Source organism: Rhinolophus hipposideros (assembly GCF_964194185.1).
Source record: "Rhinolophus hipposideros genome assembly, chromosome: 4".
Lineage (NCBI taxonomy): Eukaryota > Metazoa > Chordata > Mammalia > Chiroptera > Rhinolophidae > Rhinolophus > Rhinolophus hipposideros.
The window spans coordinates 51,241,377-51,264,259 of NC_138050.1; the positions used below are offsets into that span (position 1 = coordinate 51,241,377).

At 51.8% G+C, this 22,883-nt stretch overlaps 2 protein-coding genes across 15 annotated transcripts in view; one reads left to right on the forward strand and one right to left on the reverse strand.

Moving 5' to 3' along the window:
• Positions 1-5,904, forward strand: part of GAS6 (growth arrest specific 6) — a 44,847-nt gene extending 38,943 nt beyond the window's left edge. The window contains exons 14-15 of the mRNA XM_081045904.1: positions 1,073-1,301; positions 2,309-5,904. Coding sequence (XP_080902030.1) covers positions 1,073-1,301; positions 2,309-2,463 — 384 coding nt within the window. The 3' untranslated portion in view covers positions 2,464-5,904. The remainder of the gene's footprint in view (positions 1-1,072; positions 1,302-2,308) is intronic.
• The window catches only part of TMEM255B (transmembrane protein 255B), a 50,777-nt gene that overhangs the window by 2,396 nt on the left and 25,498 nt on the right, over positions 1-22,883 (reverse strand). For 6 of the 14 annotated variants that reach the window (XM_081045915.1, XM_081045912.1, XM_081045909.1 and 3 more), the window contains 4 exons: positions 22,645-22,730; positions 20,919-21,078; positions 17,049-17,192; positions 12,003-12,735 (listed from right to left, as the gene is read on the reverse strand). In XM_081045915.1, the coding sequence (XP_080902041.1) occupies positions 12,568-12,735; positions 17,049-17,192; positions 20,919-21,078; positions 22,645-22,730 (558 nt within the window). In that variant the 3' untranslated portion in view covers positions 12,003-12,567. Of the gene's footprint in view, positions 1-12,002; positions 12,736-13,910; positions 13,961-16,143; positions 16,216-17,048; positions 17,193-20,918; positions 21,079-22,644; positions 22,731-22,883 lie in introns of those variants that run through there. The other 8 variants (XM_081045916.1, XM_081045906.1, XM_081045907.1 and 5 more) reach the window with 3 other exon arrangements.

The following is a 22,883-nucleotide window of genomic DNA, read 5'->3' on the forward strand; positions in this document are numbered from 1 at the left end:
TCACTATAACGCCGTCCCCACCACTCCCTACTGCTTCCCGGCACTAATCAGCTACCTCTGGTCTTGGGCTTGCTGTTTTCTCAGAGAACAGTTAGCTGAGTCACTAGAAATAGGTTTTGTATTCTTTCGCCTCTGTCTAAAGTGGGAAAACACGGCTGACCCAGCAGGGTACACATTCTCCAATTCACCCTGCCCTCAAAGGCGATTGAGCTCCTCTGCTAAGCAGGATGAGGCAATGACAGATTTAGGTGGCACCCAGGCGCACTCTCCACCACCGAGGCACGGGCTACCCACTGTCTAGGGCCGCCTTCACTTCAGTCCCCAGCATTTGGAATGGAAACCTCTGGTGACCACCCAGGCGGGGAGAGCGACGGAGGAGCGGGCAGTGGCTGTGTTGTCAAGTTTCTGTTGTGGGTTCTCCGAGCGTGTTTCTGGCCCAGTTCATCATGCTGTTTCTGCTCTGACATCGGAGTGTGATGCTGGCTCGTGTTGTAGAGTTTGTTTCTGTGCTGTGTTGTCGGAGCGTGTTCTGTCCAGCATGAGCGCCGCGGGCTGCAGGGCCCAGCTGCCTCCTGGGAGGTTTGTTTGCTGCCCACCCTTGCTGCTCTGTGGCGGTGGCGTCATGTGGCAGTTTCTTGTGGGAAAGTGGACATGTCTTGTGTTCCTGGTCACAGGCACACTAATGGCTTCTAGGCAGTTTCTGTTTTGGCCAGTGCACATCCGTCTGTATGACTGGAATGTGTGGTTCCCCTGCTGACTCCCGGCCTGAGCTGGTGTTGCTTTATCTGTTCATCCTCTGACATGTTGGAGGGGGCCCTGGAGGCCTCCTGGCTGACCCCCTTGCTTCACACACGTAGAAAATTAGTCCCACATCAGCAAGCCGAGGAGCACACAATCTGGCCTCCTGAGCCCTGGCGCACTTCCTGGTGGTAGGAGACCCTCGCCCCAAGGCGGGCTCGGAGTGTGGGGGAGACACGAAGGCCTCTAGCCCAGGACAGGACATGAAAGGGTCCAAGTCTTGGGGCTGCACAGCCCCCACCCCTGCATGCTTAGGTGTGCTTCTCCCCTGCAGCTGGTCGTCTTGGCCGTAGAGAACATCGCCCTGGCCCTGATGGAGATCAAGGTCTGTGACGGCCAGGAGCATGTGGTGACCATCTCTGTGAAGAAGGGCGGGGCCACCCTGGCAGTCGATGGCACCAAGGGACAGAGCGAAGTGAGCCCTGCGGAGCTGCAGGAGAGTCTGGCCATCCTCGGGAGGCACCTACAGGGCTCCGTGCTCACCTTCGTCGGGGGACTGCCAGGTAGGGCTCCCTGTGGGCTACACACTCAGAGGGTGGACGCACAGGCTGTGATGACCATCCCCCAACTCGCTCACCCCAAACTAAACCTGGGCACTTCTGTACTGAGAGGGACTTTCTGTTTTAAAGGAAGAGAAAATACAGGTAGGTTTATTGGCTGGTATTGTGATGCCTTCCTTTTCAATGCCAGCTTAGCAGCTTATCGGTGAGTCTGAGAACATGATTACTGGAGACAAGTGTTGGCCTGAACCGGCCCTGCCTCCCCTGCCTCCTCCAGGAGCAACTACCTAGCATGCATCGCACAGTGACTCTGGCCAGGGCCCGTGGGGTGGGTCAGCTGACCACGGGCCATGCCCCAGTGCCCCAGGCTGGCCGTCTCCCTGAACCCAGGTGTCCAGCTGCTGTGGCAGTAGCCAGCAGCCCCTCCTGTGTCCAGGAAGGGCCAACGTACAGCTGCCTCCTACAGACTGAGCAGATGGAGTGTGCTTGCCCATGTTGCCTCTGGCCATGGGCCGAGCAATCAGGACAAAGTGGTAAAAACGCAGACAGAAGCTGGCTGCTTATGTAAGCCAGGCTATTTGCGCCCATTGCTCAGCGCAGGTTTTCACTTGCTGCAGATAGCAGGATTTCTGTCTTGGCTACCAGACACAAACTCCATTTAGTTCTAATAAACAAAGCTTTGAAGAGGGTGAGAGAGGGCCGGCAAGCCCTGCAGCATGAATGATTCATTTGGGCCAAGAAGATAATATTTATTTAACTGATTTGACTATCTGTGTGTACGTCCTGGAGGGTTAAAGGGGAGGGTGGTATCTTGCCAAAGCCTGACGGGCAGATGTTTAGTGCTTGCCTGAGGGTATGTAGCCAAGCTGGGATGGCAATATCCTGGAAGGAAAGGAAACAGTGCCGTTGGATAGCAAGCCCAGGGCTTGGTGTGGGCACCGCAGTGGGGGACGCAGAGTGCAGGGAGCTGAGCCTCCTAAGACAGTGTTTGTTCTTTCCCTGCTGCCCAGATGTGCCGGTGGCCTCCGCGCCAGTCACGGCCTTCTACCACGGCTGCATGACGCTAGAGGTCAACCAGAAGGCGCTGGACCTGGACGAGGCCTCTTACAAACACAGCGACATCACATCACACTCCTGCCCCCGTGTCGGGCAGGCCAGCCCCTAGACTGACCACCGCTGCAGGATGGGAAGCCACAAGCACTCCTCACGCTTTCTTTTCAAAACAAGGAAGGGAAGGCATCAGCCACCCCAGCTCGCCTTATGTGAGCAGCTCCCCAAAACACTGACTCCTCGTGAGCTGAGTTTCCTTCGAGACCTTTTCTTTGCCTTGTAATATATGTGTAAATAGTGGAGAGGACTAATGTTAACGACCCAGAAGCACACCCCCCCCTCCAAAGCATCCTGCATGAAGCTGGGCTCCATGGAGCCAACAGGAGGGTGGAGGCAGGAGGTCTGCACATGCCAGAGCGGACCCAGGAAAATAATTCTGTTATTTTTATTACCACATGCTTCTTTCTGACCTAAAACTATGGAAAAATAAAATATTTACAGAAACCTTTTTAACTCTGTGTGGGCAGGCTCTGCTGCTTGCATCTTTAGCACTCAGCACCTTGGGGGTAAAAGGACAGAAGAAAGCCTTGATGCCATTGTTCGGCAGCCTCGGGAGACCTTGTACAAACTGTGACTTTTGGAATTGCCCTAATGCTGACCCTGCGCAGAGCTGGCCAGTCTGTAAAAGAGATAAGTCCACTTTACTCAGGAAGAGGCAGGCTGGCCCCTGGGTGCCCCTCTAGAGCAGGGCAGCAGCGGTGGATAAATGAAACAGCGCAGGGGCAGTACCTGCGCATTCCTCTCCGGACAAACCCCTTCACCTCTCAGCTCCACCTTTTCTCGGAGAGGCTGTGAGCAGAGCTGACGTGGCACTTGGTCTGGTGTCCAGTGCGCTGGCATCAGGAGACCTGGTTCTACTTGCAGCTCCCACTGTGCCAGGCTCCTGGTCTGTACCTGACGGGTGGTGGAGTAGACCGTCCTCAAACTGACAGACAGCAAAAGTCACAGAGGCTTGTGGTCCTCGGGGGATACCAAGACTTGAGGTCAGAAGCTACAGTGGGACATGTGCATTCTGTGCCTGATATGACTGCTGGGGAGGGGGCCTGTGCCCACAGCCGGTGGGGCCATTGCAGCAGGATTTCAAGCAGAGGGTCCCAGAGACGTTTCCCGCCTCTGGTGGGGGTTGTAGCTGATGACTGAATGGTTCCTGCAAGACAAATTCTTCTGAGGCAGTCAAGCAAGTTGCGGCTGTGTTTTCTTTTCAGATCTTATTCCTCAGGAGGCAGTTAAGTGTCCCATAGCCCTGTCATTTCTCATCAAGGAGTTAATTCCTAAAAGCCTCGTTAACTAAGCACAGAATCAGGCAGTCTGGGTTTGGGTGTCTTCACGTCCTCCTGGCTGCTGAAGGTGAGTGTATAAGTCACAACTTGAACCGGAGATAAGCAGGGTTTGTAAGGGAAGGTAAAAGCCTGAAGAATCCACCCACAGCTACATGAGGCGCACACGAAAAGCAAAGTGGGCCGTGGCGCCACTGGAGGAAGAGAAATTCCCCTCTAGATTTCTAGAAAAGAGGGGCATGGTCTCAAGGACTGTACCAGAGGCCCCTGCCCGGCTGTTGCTGAGGTGGAATGACTCCAAATGCACCAGGTAGGAGGAGACATTTTCCCTCTTTACCTGGTGGATAGCATACCCTTGAAGGGGTGGGGATTCCCACGATACTGGGAGAAGCTGGAAATCACAGACACCCATCAGGAGGGATCCCCACACTCCAGGCCAAGCCTACCTCAAAGATGAATAAAGTGAGGTGTGAAGATACAAAGATGAATAAACAGGAGGCGGAGGTGGTCAGGCCCCCTAAGTCACAGCTGGGCTAGCCAGAGTAGCTGCGGGTGCATTCACCATTATGTTTGGGGCTCCTACTGCCCTGAACACACTCCTTTGTTCCCCAGTCCACCCCACGATCCCGTGTGTGTGTCAGGACACCCCCTCTGCCCAGCACACCATGGGGACATGGCACAGCTCCAACAGGCTATGCTGGCTGCATCCTTTCTGTTGTTCTTTCTAAACTTTTGGCAACATCTGGATGGAAGTCCTGTTGACTCAGGACTTCAGAAAACTAGTCTAAGAGGTTCTTCAGGTAATTTTCCACATCAGCACATGAGAAATAAGAGACGTTTGGAGAGCGCATGTCAGGCAGTCTCTGAGCCGCTCCAATCAACCATGTCCTCATGAAACATCCATCTCTAGCCAAAGTCCTGTGTGGAAGGACAGTCCTCACCCAGCCTCTTGGGTTTTCCCACTCTTGTTCTGTGACAGAGGTGGACATGTGCACACTGTAAGTGGACCCCAAACTCAGGCCCCTTGTGCTGGCTCCGGGACAGGCAAGTGGCCTGGTTGGCTAGGCTGATCAGGTCGGGGCTTAGAGCAGTCTGACGTAACGTCAGGCCATCCATCTGGGGCCTGATGGTCCAGTTCCTGGGAACTCTGGTGTTGAGCAGGAGGACCCAGGCAGGGATGCCCTCTACTCAATGAGCAGGAGGTCTCACCCCAACTCTGATGCCCATCTCTCCCTGCACCTCCAGCTGTCTGAGCACAGCTTTGAGAAGTGTGGGAAGCACAGTGCCACCATGCTGCCCACCAAGCTGGCCTCCTACAGCTGCAGGAACCCAAAGCCAGTGTGGGGGCCTGATCTGTTTCTCACCCTGTCACTGCAGCATTTCCCGCAGTGCTCTCTGAGTTTTGTTCACTGTGGAGGCGGCTCTGGAATGTTCTTATGGAATGCTCCCCTGGCCATCTGAAAGTCTCCTCCAGCCAGCCTCAATCCTCTCGAGAAGGCCAGGACGGCCAAAAGCAGGGAGGACACATGCTGAGCTCTGGGCTGAACAGTCTGCAAGCCTCACAGACGCACATAACGGAGCCCAGCATCTTAAGGGCTTTCTCACCACCTTGGTTCATCTCCTTACCAGGGAGAGCTAGGCACACATCTGTTTCCTGGTGTGGTTTCCTTAGATTTCCACTTGGGTGCCAGAGGTTATTCTAACTCTTGCCAAGAAAAAGCTTCTAGCAAATACAGAGCCAAATGCTGCGATACATTTCCCAGCTGTGCCAGCCAGGTTGGTGTCCTCGCTGCTAGCCCGGCCAGGCAGGGCTGGGCTGCAGAGGAGGCTGTTTCATGTCTTCTGAGTCTGCTCTATGGAGGAGGAGCTGGGAGGAGCTGGGAGAATGCTGGGAGGACGCGGATGGAGTATGAACTGTATTATGTTGTTGACATACTTATGGTCTGAGTTGATTTCAGAGATTTTTTTCTAATAGAAGAGCCGTAATAATTTGTTGTTGTTGTTGTTCTTTGTGTGTGTGTTTAGGACACTATTGATAGAGAATTCTTTTTTGTGTGGAGGGCTATTCTGTGCATTTAGGTCACTTAGTAGCATTCCTGCCATCTACTCATTAGATGCCAATAGTACACCATACCCACCCAACACACACATGCACTTATGACAATTAAAAATGTCTCCAGACATTGTCAGATGTCCCCTGGATTCAAAATCATCACTGCATTAAAAAAAAAAAAAAAAAAAAAGGAAATTTGACCCCTACCTCATATAAGGCAGAAAGTTCACTCCAGGCAGAGTACATATTTAAGCTTAAAAGTAATCTATAAAGCATTTAGAAGATAATGTATAACTATAGCTTGTGGGCCCTGTGTGATCTAGCTTTGTTTTTGTTAAAAAAGCTTTATTGGACACAGTCACACCCATTAATTTACTATTGTCTACAGCTTCTTTTGTACTAAAATGGCTAAAATAGAGTTGAGTATCTCCTACACACCTACCGGTCCTTAAAGAAACCTAAAATACTATCTAGCCCTTTACAGAAAAAGTTTGCCGACCCCCATGATACAAGAATGTTTTCATAACGTAGGGTAGAGAAACATTTCTTAAGAAAAACAAAATGTTCTAATGATAAAAGATTTTAAAATGGGCTATATTAAAATGGAGAACTTCAAGAAGAACAAAGTGGAGGAAGCTACCTGACTTCAAGACTTATTATAAAGCGACAGTAATCAATACAGCCTGGTATTGACAAAAGAATAAACAAATCGATCAAGAATAGAAAGTTCAGAATAGACCCACATAAACACAGTCAACTGCTCTTTGACAAAGGAGCAAAGGCAATACAATAGAGCAAAGACAGTCTTTTCAATAAATGGTGCCGGAACAACTGGATATCCACATGCAAAAAATGAATCTAGACACAGACCTTATACCTTTCACAAAAATTAACTCAAAATGGATCACAGACCTAAATATAAAACACAAAACCGATAAAACTCCTAGAAGACAGCACACAAGAAAAATCTAGATGACCTTGGATGTGGCGATGACTTTTTAGATACATCACAGGCACAATCCATGAAAGAAAGACTTGAGGCGCTGGACTTCATTAAAGTTAAAACTTCTGCTCTGAAAAAGACACTGTCACGAGAATGAAAAGGTAAGCCACAGACTGGGAGAAAATATTTGCAAAACACACATCTGATAAAGGACTGTTATCTAAAACGTACAAAGAACTTAAAACTCAACAATAAGAAAGCAAACAACCCCATTTAAAAATGGGCCAAAGATTTTACCAGACACCTCACCAAAGAAGATATTACAGATGACAAATAAGCATATAAAAAGATGCTCTAAATCATAAGTCATCAGGGAAATGCAAATTAAAACAATACGGAGATACCATAAACACTTACTGTAGTGACCAAAATCTAGAACACCGACAACACCAAATGCTGCTCATTCAGTGCTGATGGGACTGCACAAAGGAGTAGCCAATTTGGAGGACAGTTTGCTGGTTTCTGGCAAAACTAAACATACTCTTTCCATATGATCCAGTAATCGTGCTCCTTAGTGTTTACCCAAAGAAGTTGAAAAATTATGTCCACACAAAACCTGCACATAGATGTTTATAGTAGCTTTATTCATAACTGTCTAAACTTGGAAGCAACTAAGATGTTTTTTAGTAGGTGATGGATAAATAAACTGTGGTCCACCCCGACAATGGAATATTATTAGTACTAAAATTAAACGAGTTATCAAGCCATGAAAAGACTCGCGGAATCTTGGATGTGTATTACTAAGTCAAAGAAGCTAATGTGGGGCCCAGCCTGGTGGCTCAGGCGGTTGGAGCTCCATGCTCCTAACTCCGAAGGCTGCCGGTTCGATTCCCACATGGGTCAGTGGGCTCTCAACTACAAGGTTGTTGGTTCAACTCCTCGAGTCCTGCAAGAGATGGTGGGCTCCGCAGCCTGCAACTAAGATTGAACATGGCACCTTGAGCTGAGCTGCCTCCCAGATGGCTCAGTTGGTTGGAGCGCGGGCTCTCAACCACAAGGTTGCCAGTTCAACTCCCGCAAGGGATGGTGGGCTGTGCCCCCTGCAACTAGCAACAGCAACTGGACCTGGAGCTGAGCTGCGCCCTCCACAACTAAGACTGAAAGGACAACAACTTGACTTGGAAAAAAGTCCTGGAAGTACACACTGTTCCCCAATAAAGTCCTGTTCCCCTTCCCCAATAAAATCTTTAAAAAGGAAAAAAAAGAAGGCAATGTAAAAAGGCTACATACTGTATGATTTCTAACTATATGACATTCTGAAAAAGACAAAACTATAGACACTAAAAAGATCAATGGTTGTCAGGGGTTGGAGGGGGCAGGAAAAGGAGGAGCACAAAGGATTTTAAAGGCAGTGGAACTACTCTGTATGATACCGCAATGGTGGATACGTGTCGTTATACATTTGTCCAAACCCATAGAGGGTACGACACCAAGAATGAGCCCTAACAAAAACGATGGACTTTGGGTGATAACAATGTGACAATGTTGATTCATCAGTTAAAAAGTTTTAGAAAATGGGAAAGGGAAATACATATATAACTGTTGCCACCTAAAAAGTCACTAATTGAGTGAGAACTCGGCCCCCTGAACTTTTATCTCCTGTGAGTCAGAGCAGATTGGCCCAGCATTTCCCCTAAAATTCAGAGGGCATCTCTGCCCCTGCCACCTTTGTGTTTTCATCCCCACCACCAGCAGTGGCAGAATCAGGCTGCAGAAGTTTGGGACACGGCAGGAGTAGGGAGGGCAGGGCAGTGTTGGCTGACCACAGGCTGCTCAGGACCGGACTAAGGGTCATGTTTTACGGTGACAGTGATGGTAACTATCTTGCTAGCTGAGCATGTGCTATACCCTGCCACTGCTCTCAGTACTTCACAGGCTTTCCTGTCACACCCCTTTTGCACTGAGATACAATTCACACACCATAGTATTCACCCTTTAAGAGTAGAAAATTTGGTGGGTTTTAGCTAAGTCACAAGGTTGTGCAACCATCACCACTACCTAGTTCCAGAGCATTTCTGTCGCACCACAAGGGAACCCTGTACCCGTCAGTAGCCTCCAGCCCAGGTTCCCTGAGTGTGTACTGCAATCTGCAATCAGGAATAAGGCAGGGTACACTCAGCAGAAGACCCACCCCGGGGGTTGGGGGAGCTGTGTGTGTGTGCCCATCAGAGCTGAGGGTCCTGTCGAGCCTCAAGACTCAGGCAGAGCCAGGCCAGGGTCCATCCCTGTGAGGCAAAGATTTTGGCCGAGATGGTCCTCTCCCCCCAGGGATGGTACCCAGAGTACAGTGGAGGCTGGGTATGGCCAGGTGCTGTGTGCCAGGGGTAGAGGAGCTGTCCCTGGGGTTTGGGGGGCCAGGTGTGGGTACATGCAGTGTGCAGGGGGTGACAGAGGTGTCCTAGGAACTGGGGACCAGGTGTGGGTACATGCAGTGTGCAGGGGGTGGGAGAGGTATCCTAGGGACTGGGGACCAGGTGTGGGTACATGCAGTGTGCAGGGGGTGACAGAGGTGTCCTAGGGACTGGGGACCAGGTGTGGGTACATGCAGTGTGCAGGGGTGGAGGAGGTGTCCTAGGGACTGGGGACCAGGTGTGGGTACATGCAGTGTGCAGGGGGTGACAGAGGTGTCCTAGGAACTGGGGACCAGGTGTGGGTACATGCAGTGTGCAGGGGGTGGGAGAGGTATCCTAGGGACTGGGGACCAGGTGTGGGTACATGCAGTGTGCAGGGGGTGACAGAGGTGTCCTAGGGACTGGGGACCAGGTGTGGGTACATGCAGTGTGCAGGGGTGGAGGAGGTGTCCTAGGGACTGGGGACCAGGTGTGGGTACATGCAGTGTGCAGGGGGTGACAGAGGTGTCCTAGGGACTGGGGACCAGGTGTGGGTACATGCAGTGTGCAGGGGGTGGGAGAGGTATCCTAGGGACTGGGGACCAGGTGTGGGTACATGCAGTGTGCAGGGGTGGAGGAGGTGTCCTAGGGACTGGGGACCAGGTGTGGGTACATGCAGTGTGCAGGGGTGGGGGAGGTGTCCTAGGGACTGGGGACCAGGTGTGGGTACATGCAGTGTGCAGGGGGTGGGAGAGGTATCCTAGGGACTGGGGACCAGGTGTGGGTACATGCAGTGTGCAGGGGGTGACAGAGGTGTCCTAGGGACTGGGGACCAGGTGTGGGTACATGCAGTGTGCAGGGGGTGGGAGAGGTATCCTAGGGACTGGGGACCAGGTGTGGGTACATGCAGTGTGCAGGGGGTGGGAGAGGTATCCTAGGGACTGGGGACCAGGTGTGGGTACATGCAGTGTGCAGGGGGTGGGAGAGGTATCCTAGGGACTGGGGACCAGGTGTGGGTACATGCAGTGTGCAGGGGGTGACAGAGGTGTCCTAGGGACTGGGGACCAGGTGTGGGTACATGCAGTGTGCAGGGGTGGGGGAGGTGTCCTAGGGACTGGCTGGGACTGGAGGGCAGTGTGGGAGCCACCTCCAGGCTGGAAGTGGAGTTTATCCACATTCTTTGTGGTTGGGCGAGGGATAAAGACATTTTTGTGGGCAAGAGCAAAATTGTTGGCCTTGGAGCTTAATATTTTGTATCAGTCTTGGCTCTAGTCTAGATTAAAAGACTTCGCAGGGCAGACAGAAGTGGGTTTGGTAACACTGGCGTGAATAGCCTGGGGAAATACTGACGCCACTGCATATGTCTCTGACCCTGGGTCATGTATGGAGGTCGAAGGTTGTCCCTGTGTTCTCTGGCACCCAGCTGCCTTCCGGGGGTTGGTGGCCTGGGTCCAGTTGGCACAAACTTGCTGCAACTTGGCTTCTCTGCTGTTAGTACCCAGGGCACCCTGCTGAGGCCCGATCTCTAGTCCTCAGGGGGATGGGCCTCTAACCCTTGCAGGCTCTGCAGGTGCTCTGAACGTGCTTGGGATTCCTGCAGCCAACCTTTCTCCCCTGTGCATGTGCTCGTGGAACAAGGAACCTACCGAAAGATTCAACATCTTAGATTGCAAAGACCTCCTGAGTCGGTTGAACAGTGTTGGTTCTTAAACTCCAGACAGAGGGGTGTTGCTCTTTGATGTACTTGCTGTGTGACCCCAGACGTGTCAGCCACATGGGGGGGGAGGGGTAGCATGGCGGCTCTGCCAGCTTATTATTATTACTAATATTCAGACAGAGGCCAGGTCAGCACTTCGTGCCTAGGGGCCCCACTCTAGTTTCCACTCCCCAGATCCCTAATCAGATGGCCTGCTTCTGAGCTCTAACATTGCATTAGTCTTCATGTGGCCACATTTCCTACTCTCCACAGTCTCAACTAATAAAAGGAACTTTCCTCTTAATGACAAATGCCTTCTTTCCCATTTAAAAACCAGAGGGTGGGCACCTCCTGTCTTTGCAGCTAGGAAGTGGGGGACCACATCCTGGTCCTGCTGAGGCCAGGGCTGTGCTGGGCCAGAGTCAGATCAGCTTATCCTGGAAAACACTTGGGCACAAGAGTCTAAATGTAACAGCAGAGTAGTCATACTAACTCAAGACAGCTCACCACCCCAGTGACCAGGCCTTTTGCTTCCTTAATCTATAGCCTTTTCAAGATCAATTAGCCAGACTCCTGGGGCCTGCCTCACCCAGCGTTTGCTATATTCCACGTGTGTCGCTTCCTTATTTGCACATGCGTGTTTGCCTTTTTTAGAGGAAACTCTATGTGCTCAGAAAATTGAACGTGAGATTTTCCATACGGGGCTAAGAGTCTTTTGTGTTAGACAGAACTGTATTCACAGCCAGCAGGGGGAGCAGGAGACTGTGTCTTAAAAAATGCTCCTTTCCCTCCCTCTCTTTCCTCCTTCCCCTTCTCCTCCTTCCTATCTCTTTTCCTCAGTGATTTAGAACTGTTATTTAGGGCTCTGGTCTGTCACTCAACCCAGATCTGATCATCTACAAGGTCTGTGCTCACCTACTATCTCAGGCGGGCACATATGGGGCCCTCATTCAATAGCTATTGGTCTGTAATAGGCAGAGCTGCACCCCAGGCTCGGGCTGAAAGGCCTGAGAAGCTGTCCACTCCAGTGGCCACTTAGAGCAAAGACTGACTCTTAGCAGCAACCTCATGGGTATCCTACGGAGCAGACCACGTGGCCTCCAGAACACTTCATGAAGGACGACAGCTGGAAGCCAAGATGCCTTAAATAGGGAACACATAGCCTCGGATAGCAACCACTCTCCAGGTGTGATGGCGGATTTGGAAAAGACAACACACACACACAGACCGCAGTTAGCTCGCAGGCCTTAGAAGCAGCATTTTATATTTGAGCCAGAGCGTCTTTTTGTTCTGAGCAAATAAATGCCAGGAGAACACAGCACTGAGGGTAGAGACCCTACCCCTTCTTGGGGACACACATAAATATATAAACATTCAACACATTTCCTTTAAAAATGATCCTTACCCATGGATACCTCTGGTCATATTCCCTTTGCAAAATGATAATACTAATAACTAACTAGGAGGAAATGAAACTTGTTTTTTTCTAAGCAACGACAGGACCCCAGAGCGAGGAGGCTCCAGGTAAACATTTTAGCTCCATTTGGTGTCTGGTTTCAATGCTGGGCGAGGAGCCAAGCAGAGGTGTCACCCAGGCCTCGGTCACCTGGACCTCTGTCCTCACCCCTGGTCCTGGCCTCTCCTTGCTATGGATGTGCTCAGGGAGGGAAGGAGGATACAGACTTCTGAAACATTCTCCTGATGTCTCTAGGAGGTTGGCCACAGAAGCAGGTTTTGTAGACGCTGCTTTGTTTTTTTAACAAGTAAAAAAAATTATTTTTCAAATCTATCCCCTCTGTGTCATGGTGCGTAGGGGGGAGGCTTTTCCCCCGGGAGGAAAGGAGCTGGGGCATAGAGAGGTGGGGCGTTGGGCGGAAGCCCGAAGCTGGAGCTGGACTGGGACGGAGGCTGTGCGTCCTCGGACAGAGAGAGGTCCGTGGAGGGCGAGGCTGGGAAGCTGCTGGACGGCTGCAATTGAACAGAAAAGGCTTCCTCAGTCAGGGGAGAGGGCTTACCACACACACAGTCCATGCGGAGAGCTCCTGCAAGGGCCCGCCTGGGGCTCAGGCTCACCCCCAGACCTGAGTCACCCACCCACCCAAGGCCCTTCTAGTGAGAAGGCTCCCCGATCAGAGCACATCCCCAGGGAAGCTGGAGGGAGGGCCCATCCTGCCCAGCTGCAGCCTCCTTTGCTCAAGCTGGGCTCTCACAGCAGCCGGTGGAAACACCCATCTGTGGGAGTCTTCAGATTTCCCAGCCCCAGTATCCTGGGAGCATGAGTCTTGACCTTCCAAGGGATGGCATTTTACCTGAGTGACACCGGGACGCACAGGAGTGTGGGCATATACAAGAAGGAGGCTGGCCAACTCGTTTGGGAGCCCCTGGGTTCACCCAACACTTCGTACTTTAAGGAAAAAAAACCAAGAGCTCCGCATTTTCAACATAGTGTGATCATCCATTTTATGTGCCAGCTTGGCCAGGCCTCGGTGCCCAGATGTTTGGTCAAACATCAGTCTGGATGTTGCTGTGAAGGTATTTGGTAGATGTGATTAACACTGAATTCATTAGACTTTGAATAAAGCAGGTCACCTTCCATAAAGTCGGTGGGCCTCATCCAATCAGTTGAAGGCCTCAAGAGGAAAAGACAGGTTCCTGGGCAAGAGGGAATTCTGCCTTTGGACTTCAAACGGCAAGATCCCTTCTTTCCTGGGTCTCCGGCCTGCCATCCTGCCCTGCAGGCTTTAGATTCTCTCTCTTTATTTCTCTACCTATATATCTCCTTTATACCTATGTCTAGGTCTGTATATGTGCACCCATCCTGTTGGTTCTATTTCATGGGAGAACCCTGATTAATACATAGAATCAAGTAAAAGTAGTTCTGAGAAGGAAAATCTTCGGGCACGGCACAGATGTTAAATCAATAAAATTTCCAGTTTTTCCTCCCGCCAACAAACCTCTTAAATTTTTTTTCTTAAATTCTAAGGCTTGAAAACACCTACTTACACCAATATTTTAATAAATTAAGCAAACACTCCCTTCTGTGAAATAACACAGGGTGAGCGTTTAAGGGCTTTATCTGCAGCCAGTGCTGTCTGATTCTTTTGCTTTCTGTGGCCAGGTGCCTGGGGCCCCAAGAGACCAACCTTTTTGCCATGCCTCTTCCTGGAGACTTCCCTACTGTGACCTCAGGATTCTGAAAAGAAAATATCTTCTGGAGCTGTAGCTGAAGCCAAGAATGTCACTCCGCTCAGGGTTGATGGCTTGGGCTTTCGGGACCTGACAGCCCAGGGCCCATGCTCACCTTTGTTTCTTTCTTTTTCTCAAACTTACAGTTCTTCTGACCACAGGGACAAAGGAAACCTCTAGAGAATGTTCTCTCAGTTCTGCTGGGAGCTCCCAGATCCTACCAAGCACATGTCTGCTCAGTTCTTCACTGGAAATGAGCACCTGAGAGAACCACAGCATACACAACGCCAGACCACGGAGTAAACCTCCAGGAACCACGGAGTAAACCACCAGGAACCACGGAGTAAACCTCCAGGAACCACGGAGTAAACCACCAGGAACCACGGAGTAAACAACCAGGAACCACGGAGTAAACCACCACGAACCACACAGTAAACCACCAGGAACCACGGAGTAAACCTCCAGGAACCACGGAGTAAACCACCAGGAACCACGGAGTAAACCACCAGGAACCACGGAATAAACCACCAGGAACCAAGGAGTAAACCACCAGGAACCACGGAGTAAACCTCCAGGAACCACGGAGTAAACCTCCAGGAACCACGGAGTAAACCACCAGGAACCACGGAGTAAACCACCAGGAACCACGGAGTAAACCACCACGAACCACACAGTAAACCACCAGGAACCACGGAGTAAACCTCCAGGAACCACACCCTAAACCACCAGGCGGAGTAAACCACCATAAACCACGGAGTAAACCACCACGAACCACACAGTAAACCACCAGGAACCACGGAGTAAACCTCCAGGAACCATGGAGTAAACCACCACGAACCACACAGTAAACCACCAGGAACCACGGAGTAAACCTCCAGGAACCACACCCTAAACCACCAGGCGGAGTAAACCACCATAAACCACGGAGTAAACCACCACGAACCACACAGTAAACCACCAGGAACCACGGAGTAAACCTCCAGGAACCATGGAGTAAACCACCACGAACCACACAGTAAACCACCAAGAATCACAGAGTAAAACATCAGGAACCACACAATAAGCCACCATGGAGCACGGACTAAACCGCCATGAACGGTGGAGTAACATAACAGAGTAAATTACCCTGACAGGCAGGGCCTCTCCAGGACAGGCTCTGCTGCCCACGCAGGCACCCCGACCAGGGGAGAGGACAAGAAATCCCTTAGTTACAGGATGTGAACTCAGTTTCTGCTTGTGCCCTTGTTCATAAACACTCATCAATGCCAAGCCCTTCCCTGATTTTCCTGACCAAACAACTGCTGGAAGCAAGGAAGATGGATTCCCTTTAAGATTTTTCTTTTGGCCAACTACTCAGAACAGGCCCCCAACAGCTATCTCACTCCCTGCTATTATGTGGGAGTATTTTTTCTGCTTCTAATGACTTCAACAGAACACTTAAAGTATTCCCTTTCCCTCACTGTTGGTCAGCAGAAACAAGCATCAATTCTGTTGTTTTTCTCTTAAGGAAACACATGAAGCCTCATTGATTTGTCCTCTCCTCAAAATCTGATTATTGATGTATATGTAGTTATGCTCCCACATGAGCTGGCAATAAAAGCTGATGAGGCTACTGGGAGGAAAGCACAGGCCTCTCCCAGAAGGTAAAGGCGGGGCAGCTGCTGTTTGTGAAGAGCCAGAGGTCCCTGAAGATGAACAAGGATGGAATATGATACCGGAATAAAGCGAATCCACTCATCAGCACCATGTTTTACGGATGGGAGACCATCTGCCCACATCCTACACTCCTACAAAGATCACCTCTGTCTCCTAAGGAAACACATCATACCTGCAAGAGGAGGGTGCCCACCCAGCGCCCCCAAATCAGGCTCCAGACTTATCAAGAGCCCCACCCTGAAGGACCAGTTATCTGGTGCTGGTTCCTTCAATTGCCATAGGAAGCTGTGTGACTTCATAATAAACGAGCAGGGTCTGAACCCCCCCAACCCCACCCCTGTTTATCCACAGCCATCCCCCTCTACCCAAGCACAGAAATACAATTCCGCACATATTTTAACGCTGTAACTTCCTAGAACTTGTTGGTGCTTGGCGTAATCATTAACATAGGCAAAAGGATGTGTACTGAGTCCATCTGGCTGCCCCATCCCAAAATGGAAGCCTAGTTAAGTTGTCTGGACCAGTGGTTCTCACCTTTGCTCCCTGAAGACAGTGGGCAACATCTGGATACATTTGTTGGTTGTCACAACAGGGTTGTACTGGCTTCTGGTGGGTGAGGGCCAGGGACACTGCTTAACATCCTACAGAGCACAGGGCAGCCCCACCCCACAGAGCTATCTGGCCCGCGTATCCACAGCGCCACAGTTGAGGGCGCCTGGTCTGGAGTCCATAAGGGGAGAGATTATCAGGATCTATTTAAACCATGGCATAGACAGAAGCTTCCTAGCATAAAAACAAGGAAAAGCCAAAACCATGAATGGAAATGCAAGGACAAAGCAAATGCCCTCTAAACAAGGTTTCACCCCACCAAATATCCGTCTTCCTACAACAGCCCCCAAGACCGATAGCATTATATAAGGTGAATCTATTAACACAAAATCACCACTTTTGGGGGTAACGTGTGGTTGGGTATTGGCAAATGCATATGGCTCCACCTCAATACCTTTGTATGTTAACAGGATCTAGGCGCGTGTGGTATGTTCCCAGTCACTTTGGCCAGGATTTTGCAGCAAACTTTTGTTGGACAAGGTTATGGATTAGGAAAGGGTAGAGGCCCAAAGGACACCAATGGCTGAGTCGCTAAGGCCATGCGGAACAAAGGATGCCCAAAACGCCAAACGGGGCCATTGAACATCTGTGTGAGAGGCCTATGTACAGAATGACCCAGCACATCTCCTCTCAGATGGTCCCCAACACCCTTCCCAGTCCACGCAGACTCTGCCACCACCTTACCTACATCAGGAGAGGGGACGCGCTAGGTCCACCCTCTCTTCCCTCAACCCAAGCCCCCCTCCGAGTCCCGTCCCACCAGTGCTGCCTTGCGTGACTGCTGCCCGTGACGTGAGCACACTGCCTTTGGCAGGCGACACTCGGCCTACCTGGAGAGGCAGAGGGTAGGGCGAGCAGGTGGGGAGGGTTGCGGGTGCCGGGCCAAAGCCCGCGTAGGCCAGGATGTGATGAGCAGGGTTGTAGAGGATCTGAGGTGGCGCAGACGTCCCGTAGGCCAGCTGGGACAGAGGGACCTGCCACAGAGAATGGAGACACGTCAGCTGGCCCTCCCAAAGGCTGGCACCCTCGGTCTCGAACTGTCCCTCCGGGGAGACCTATTCTCAAACCATTTAAAAAGGTGGAGTCCATCCTTCTACTGAATCTGCCAGTGGGAGGTGCTGAGTTCTCAGATCAATAGTTCTCAGAGCAGAACTAAACATCTAAAAAAAGGGCTTCTTTTTGCTTTTTATTTTCTTTGTTTGTCCCAGAGGCCCACCCTGATGTCAGGTTAGGCCCAGCCTCTCTTTGATGCTTTTTGAAAAAGCAAGGAAACCACCAGTCCCTCTCGAGGCACCTCCCAACACCGCAGCGTCAGCCACCGCGGGTGGACTGACACCACACGGGCTCTCAGACCTGCTCAGCTAGGCGTGCTTCCCACAGGTACCACCCCAGGGGTTCTGCAGAAACGAAAATAAAACCGAAGTATTCCAAACTCCTCAGCACATGTGCTTTGTTAGCTCGCTTAGAGGCTCTAATTCTCAAAAAGAAAAGAGGATATGGGCCTGATTCCCAGCCACCTTCTCATCCCCCAGACAAGACAGGCCATAGGATGGACCCCTCCCAGAGGGAGACCAGTTGCTCACATGGGGTGTTCAAGGGGTTCCCAGACCAGAAGTGTGTCCCTCCCTAAGAGGACAGAACCTGGATCCCACCTGACACCTGTAGGACAGACACTGCCATGACAGAGAGAGGCTGGGACAGCAGAGGTGGGTTTTCTGAAAACTCGTCACTACCCAGTGAAGGTCCCGAGGAGTGGTGGTGGGAGAGAAGGGAAGGCCGCAATGTGGAAGCAGGCCCCAGAACTTCAGGGCAATGCTAACCAGCCAGGAAGGGCACAGGCCAGGAGGAGATGGCAGTGGGAGCCAAGAAATCACCCAGAGCTGCCTCTGTCTGCTTACCACCTGATAGCCGAGGGGAGACATCAGGGGTCTGTGCCTGGGTACTCACTGCCCTACCTCTCCCAGGGCCCACCTTCTGCACATCCCAAGCTCCAACATCCCCTCCACCCCCCCACCCCCAAAATGCAGGCATCCCCCGGGAAGGAGCATGGATTAAACAATAACAGTTATTATTCTCCTGCCAGGCCCAGCCCTGTGCTCTTCCAGCAGGAGTTCAGCACAAAGCTGCTGCACACTGTTGAATCTGTTTCGTGAGTTAGTTAGACTCAGAGAAGCGAATAGGGCAGCACGAAAACAGGGAGACAGACGGAAATCTCAGGGCGGGGCCCGCACTCCCAGCTGCCTTGATGCCATATTCATGAACAAACACTGTTGAGAGCCTACTGCAGGGGCCAGGAGGATCTAATAGCTATCCTGGCACAGCTGGAACTGGGCCCCACAGAGGGGTTGGGGGGGCATCCTAGCCGGAGGGAACAGCTGCAGCTAGAGGCCTGGGGCCTTGAGCCAAGCAGGAGTGGTAAAGGTTGAGGGCTGAGGGTCACAGAGGACCTCTTGGGCCGGAGAGAAGCCTGCCTGGCCTTGCTCAGCATTTGTGCCATTTCAGGGTTTGGGGAGGATGGAGCAGGGTGGGGAGCTAAACATTTTGGCAGGGCTGTTCCAGTCTGGAGAACCGACAGTCACTCTGTCTGTGGGGGGTACTGCAAAGCCCCGCCTGATGTTGGCCCTTATCTGCCTGGACTTGTCCTGACTATTTGTCCACATTTCTTGCCCTTGAGCATGACCATGTGAATAACTGTGAGGAGACCCCAGAGGGGCCAGCAGGAGTGTCCACCTGCATTTCTCAATGTGCCTGAGGCTCATTGCAGACCCTTCCTCACTAAACTGGGTTTAAATGACTGTGTATGTAAATGTTGCCTTGTTACCAAGGCACCAGCCTCAGGAGACCCTCTGCAAACCCTGGAGATGCCTCACAGCCCTGGGTACACCTGCTGGGTACATGAGATACCCCTCTGGCACCCACCTCCTGACAAGAATCTGGCATCCTGCATGTGAAGCCCTCATATGCCGAGAGGGCACACACAGCTTTCAGCTGGTTAATGAAGGGCCTTCATTTCTTAAATTTTTAAATTATAAAATCCATTAAACTTACAGGAGTATCTATTTGGTGGCTGTAAAATTTTAAGGAATTACCTTTCTTGCTTCTTACAACACCCCAGAGCTTTGGGTTTGAGAAAGAAAATTGTCTAGAGCAGAGTTTAGACACAACTCTAGTCTGGTATGACCAGTGGCTCTTCTGGGCCATCACTACGTTCCTGATAGAGCTCCCCAGCAATTTTATTATAAACTCTAATGAACAAAAGAGCCCCTTCTGAAAACCCACTGGGCTGACTGCTGTCCCAAAAACCTTCACCCAGACCTGCAGGGACAGCAGAACTCTAACTAGACACATTGGATAACCAATCTCCAATCTAACCTTGCTCTTCTCCTAGAAAACCTGCCAAGAGAGCAAAATGAACAGGCTACAGCAGAAAAAGACCCTAGACTGAGGATTCTCACAGAAGGCACCCGTGGGCCCTCTGTGGACCCCAGGCAGCCTGACCTGGGCGACCTGTTAAAGCCCACTGCAGACTTTGCTGAAGGCCTGGTGATGGCGACTTTCATCCTTGAAGGATGCTTGTCTTGTGTGAGTTTGGACATCTTGTGACCAAGGTCTGAGCTTGGAGAGCCGTCTGCACCTTCTAGGGTGGCAGCCAGGAGAAGGCTTGGTTCCTAGGGCATACCAGGATCTCCCACGGTATTTCAGGTTTTATCTAGAGAAACAAAACCTTCAAGACAAACACAGAACTCAGGAGGGCTCCAGACTAAGCTACTAAAAATGGTCAATGACCAAAGTCTCCAGAGTAGCTGGGTAGCAAGAGATCATTCAGGAAGAGTTTTAGTTGCAATGGCTGGTTTGGGTTTGGCCCACGGGGGACTTGTCTGCATGTGTTAGGACTGGTGGGTGGCTCCTCGTCTCGGAGCTGTCCTGTGCACTCCTTGATGTCTGCCTGATGACACCCGGGTTGCCCCTTCGCCTATGGCACTCTGTGGATGAAGGAAGGCTTGCAGCAAGAGGTGCTGTCTGTGCACTGTGTGGGCGTATCTAGTTTGGAACAAAGCAGTTCCCCAGGGAGAGAACAGAAGGGGGGCTCTTCCCAGGCCACCCCCATCTGTGAGGTGTTTTCCTGTGAAAAGAGCTGTGTTGAGGGCGCTGCCTTGCAGAGGGACTCAGATAAAGCAGCCTTCACCGCACGGCCCCTGCAATCACTGCCCCTTCCTGGTGCCGCTGACACTTGAGGCCCAAACTCTAAAGCACCTGTTCTCCAGGATTCTCATATTAGAATCTCCTCCGAGGTTAGGAAAATGCAGACGCCAGCCACCCCCGCTCCCCGCCCCCAGCTCTACCAAATCAGAGGCTCCACGTACAGTTGGGGTGAGAAGTGGTAGAGACAGACACATCAGAGCGTAAAAGTTCTGGTCCTCCCTCTCTGTAGCTGAACTTCCGTTTCCTAAATGGGATCGTGGAGCACAAGCCTCAGAGGGAGGAGGAGAGGAAAGTGTGTGAACAGGACCTGTTTCCAGAAATGACCAGTGAAGGCTTGTTGTCATTCTAACATACGCTGGTGGTTTTCAGGAGCCTGTTTCCCCATTTGCGCGGGAGGATAATGAAAGCCCTCTTGCCTGCCTCAGAGAACATGGGCCCCGAAGCCCTGTTCTGTCTACAGTGCTGTCACTGCTCCGCCCCGGAGTGGCACTACTCACTATGTCCTTGAAAGCCCCCAGGACAGCTGCTGTGACGATGCCCAGGAGCAGGCCCAGGACGTTCAGCACGGTGGAGGCCCAGAGCAGGCGGTAGAGGTGGAGCACGTCCCGACAGCTGCTTACACCCACAAACTCGTAGTACGTGGGAGAGTACTCAGTGCTGCACATGGGGAGGGAACAACAATGTCACCTGTGAGGAGGTGAGCAGAGCTGGCACCAGATAAACTAAAGCCAGACAAGCGGCGGGCTTTGCACGAAGGCCCTGAGGGGCCTGTTGGTTATGCCAGGAAGAGGCATCACCCCGCTGTACCCTGAGGCCATGGCAGCAAGGCTGTCCCCAGAAGTCTGAGCATCTGCAGGAGTGTGGAAAAGGAACCCAGGCCTTGGAGCAGGGAGGACAGAACCATCATCGTGCCCACTCCCCAAACACTGGTCCTGCGGAGGGCAACGGGGCTCCAGCTGAGTTACCCTCAGAGCAGGCAGGGCATAAAGGCTGACAGCTGAGTTCTGCCAACCTGGCCACCCTGGCAGAGGGGTTCATCCGGGCCCTCACGACATGGACCAGAGGTGGTCTGTGCAGGGCCCTGGACCAGAGCATCATGGCTGTGGGCCCGCAACCTGAGTCGCAAGAATCTGCGGGGGCAGCCACCATATTCCACACACATGCTGCTCCTCCATTTTGTCTTGGAAATAAGAAGGGACCCTCTTCTTGGAGGACACGGTACAGCCTAAACCCCTGGAGTTTTCAACAACTCAGGGGAGGGTTCCCCAAGAAGCAAACACTAAACTTCCCACTGGCCTTAATGTAGGTGTTCAAGCTATTAATACAAAGTATAAAAGACAATGGGGGGAGGGTTCCATTCTGCAAGAAAGGGGCTTGGAACTTGCCCTGAATTCTCACAGCCACAAAAACACTGAACAGACTGAATATATCAACAACTTTTCTCGCATCATAAGAGGGGAGGATGGAGGACAAATTGCTGTCCCCCAGATGGAGGACAGACAGGTAAGTACCTGGAGAAGAGACTCAAGAGCAGGAACATGGTGGGACTGAGGGCTAGAGTTAGAAAACTGACCTGTGGTGGACAAACTGCTGTGGGCAAGTCTGAGCATTAAAACCTGCAGGAGGGCAGTCATGGGGCCCTCACAATATTATGAGATTTACCTCAGGAGCTCAACCAGGTTCTCACACTAAACACCAGAGAAAAGTGCCCTGGGGCTTCCTGCAGAGGCATGGAAAGGACCCATTCGGAAACAACCAGAGCCGTGGTTCTTCTCCACCAGCCCCCTCCTCAGGAGACACTAGTTAACCAGAGCCTACCCAGCTGGCGTATTATCAAGGGAAATAGCCAGCTCCAGCCCTGCTTCGCCCTGTGTCCCAGCTAAGGGGGCAGAAGAACCCGAGAACCACTGGTTCGCAGTGCAGTCACAGGCTCACTGGTGGAGACATGACCCTGGGGCTCACAGAACGCTTCCCCTGCCCCACAGCTCACCACCTCACTGCCCCTCAGCCTCTCATCTGTGAAACAGAGCCAATGCGCTTTCCTCACATAAACGTCTGAGGACTAAAGTTGATGATATAGGTGCTGTGCCCCAGGACAGGGAGGGCCAGAGCAGAGGGGAGGAGCAGGGCACGACAGGAGGGGCTGCCAGAGGAAGCGTCCAGGTGCGCAGGGGTCTTGACCCTCCTCGGGCAGCCTCCCCTTTCCCCACCCACCTCACTCACCTCTGGCAGTTGTAGAGGTCACAGCAGTAGCATGTGTTGCTCTTCACCTTCAGCTGGCACTTGCCATTCAGGGAGTGACAAGTGACCTGCAAACAGAGAGAGTCAGTTCTCAAGGACCTGTCCCCACGTGCTCACTCTTTCTCCCCCCAGAGTGGGCAGGGCTGCCTCCTTGAGAGCCAGAACCCCGCCACTGTGCCCCAGTCAGTCAGGCAGCTCACCTTTATGAGCCCCTGCTTCCT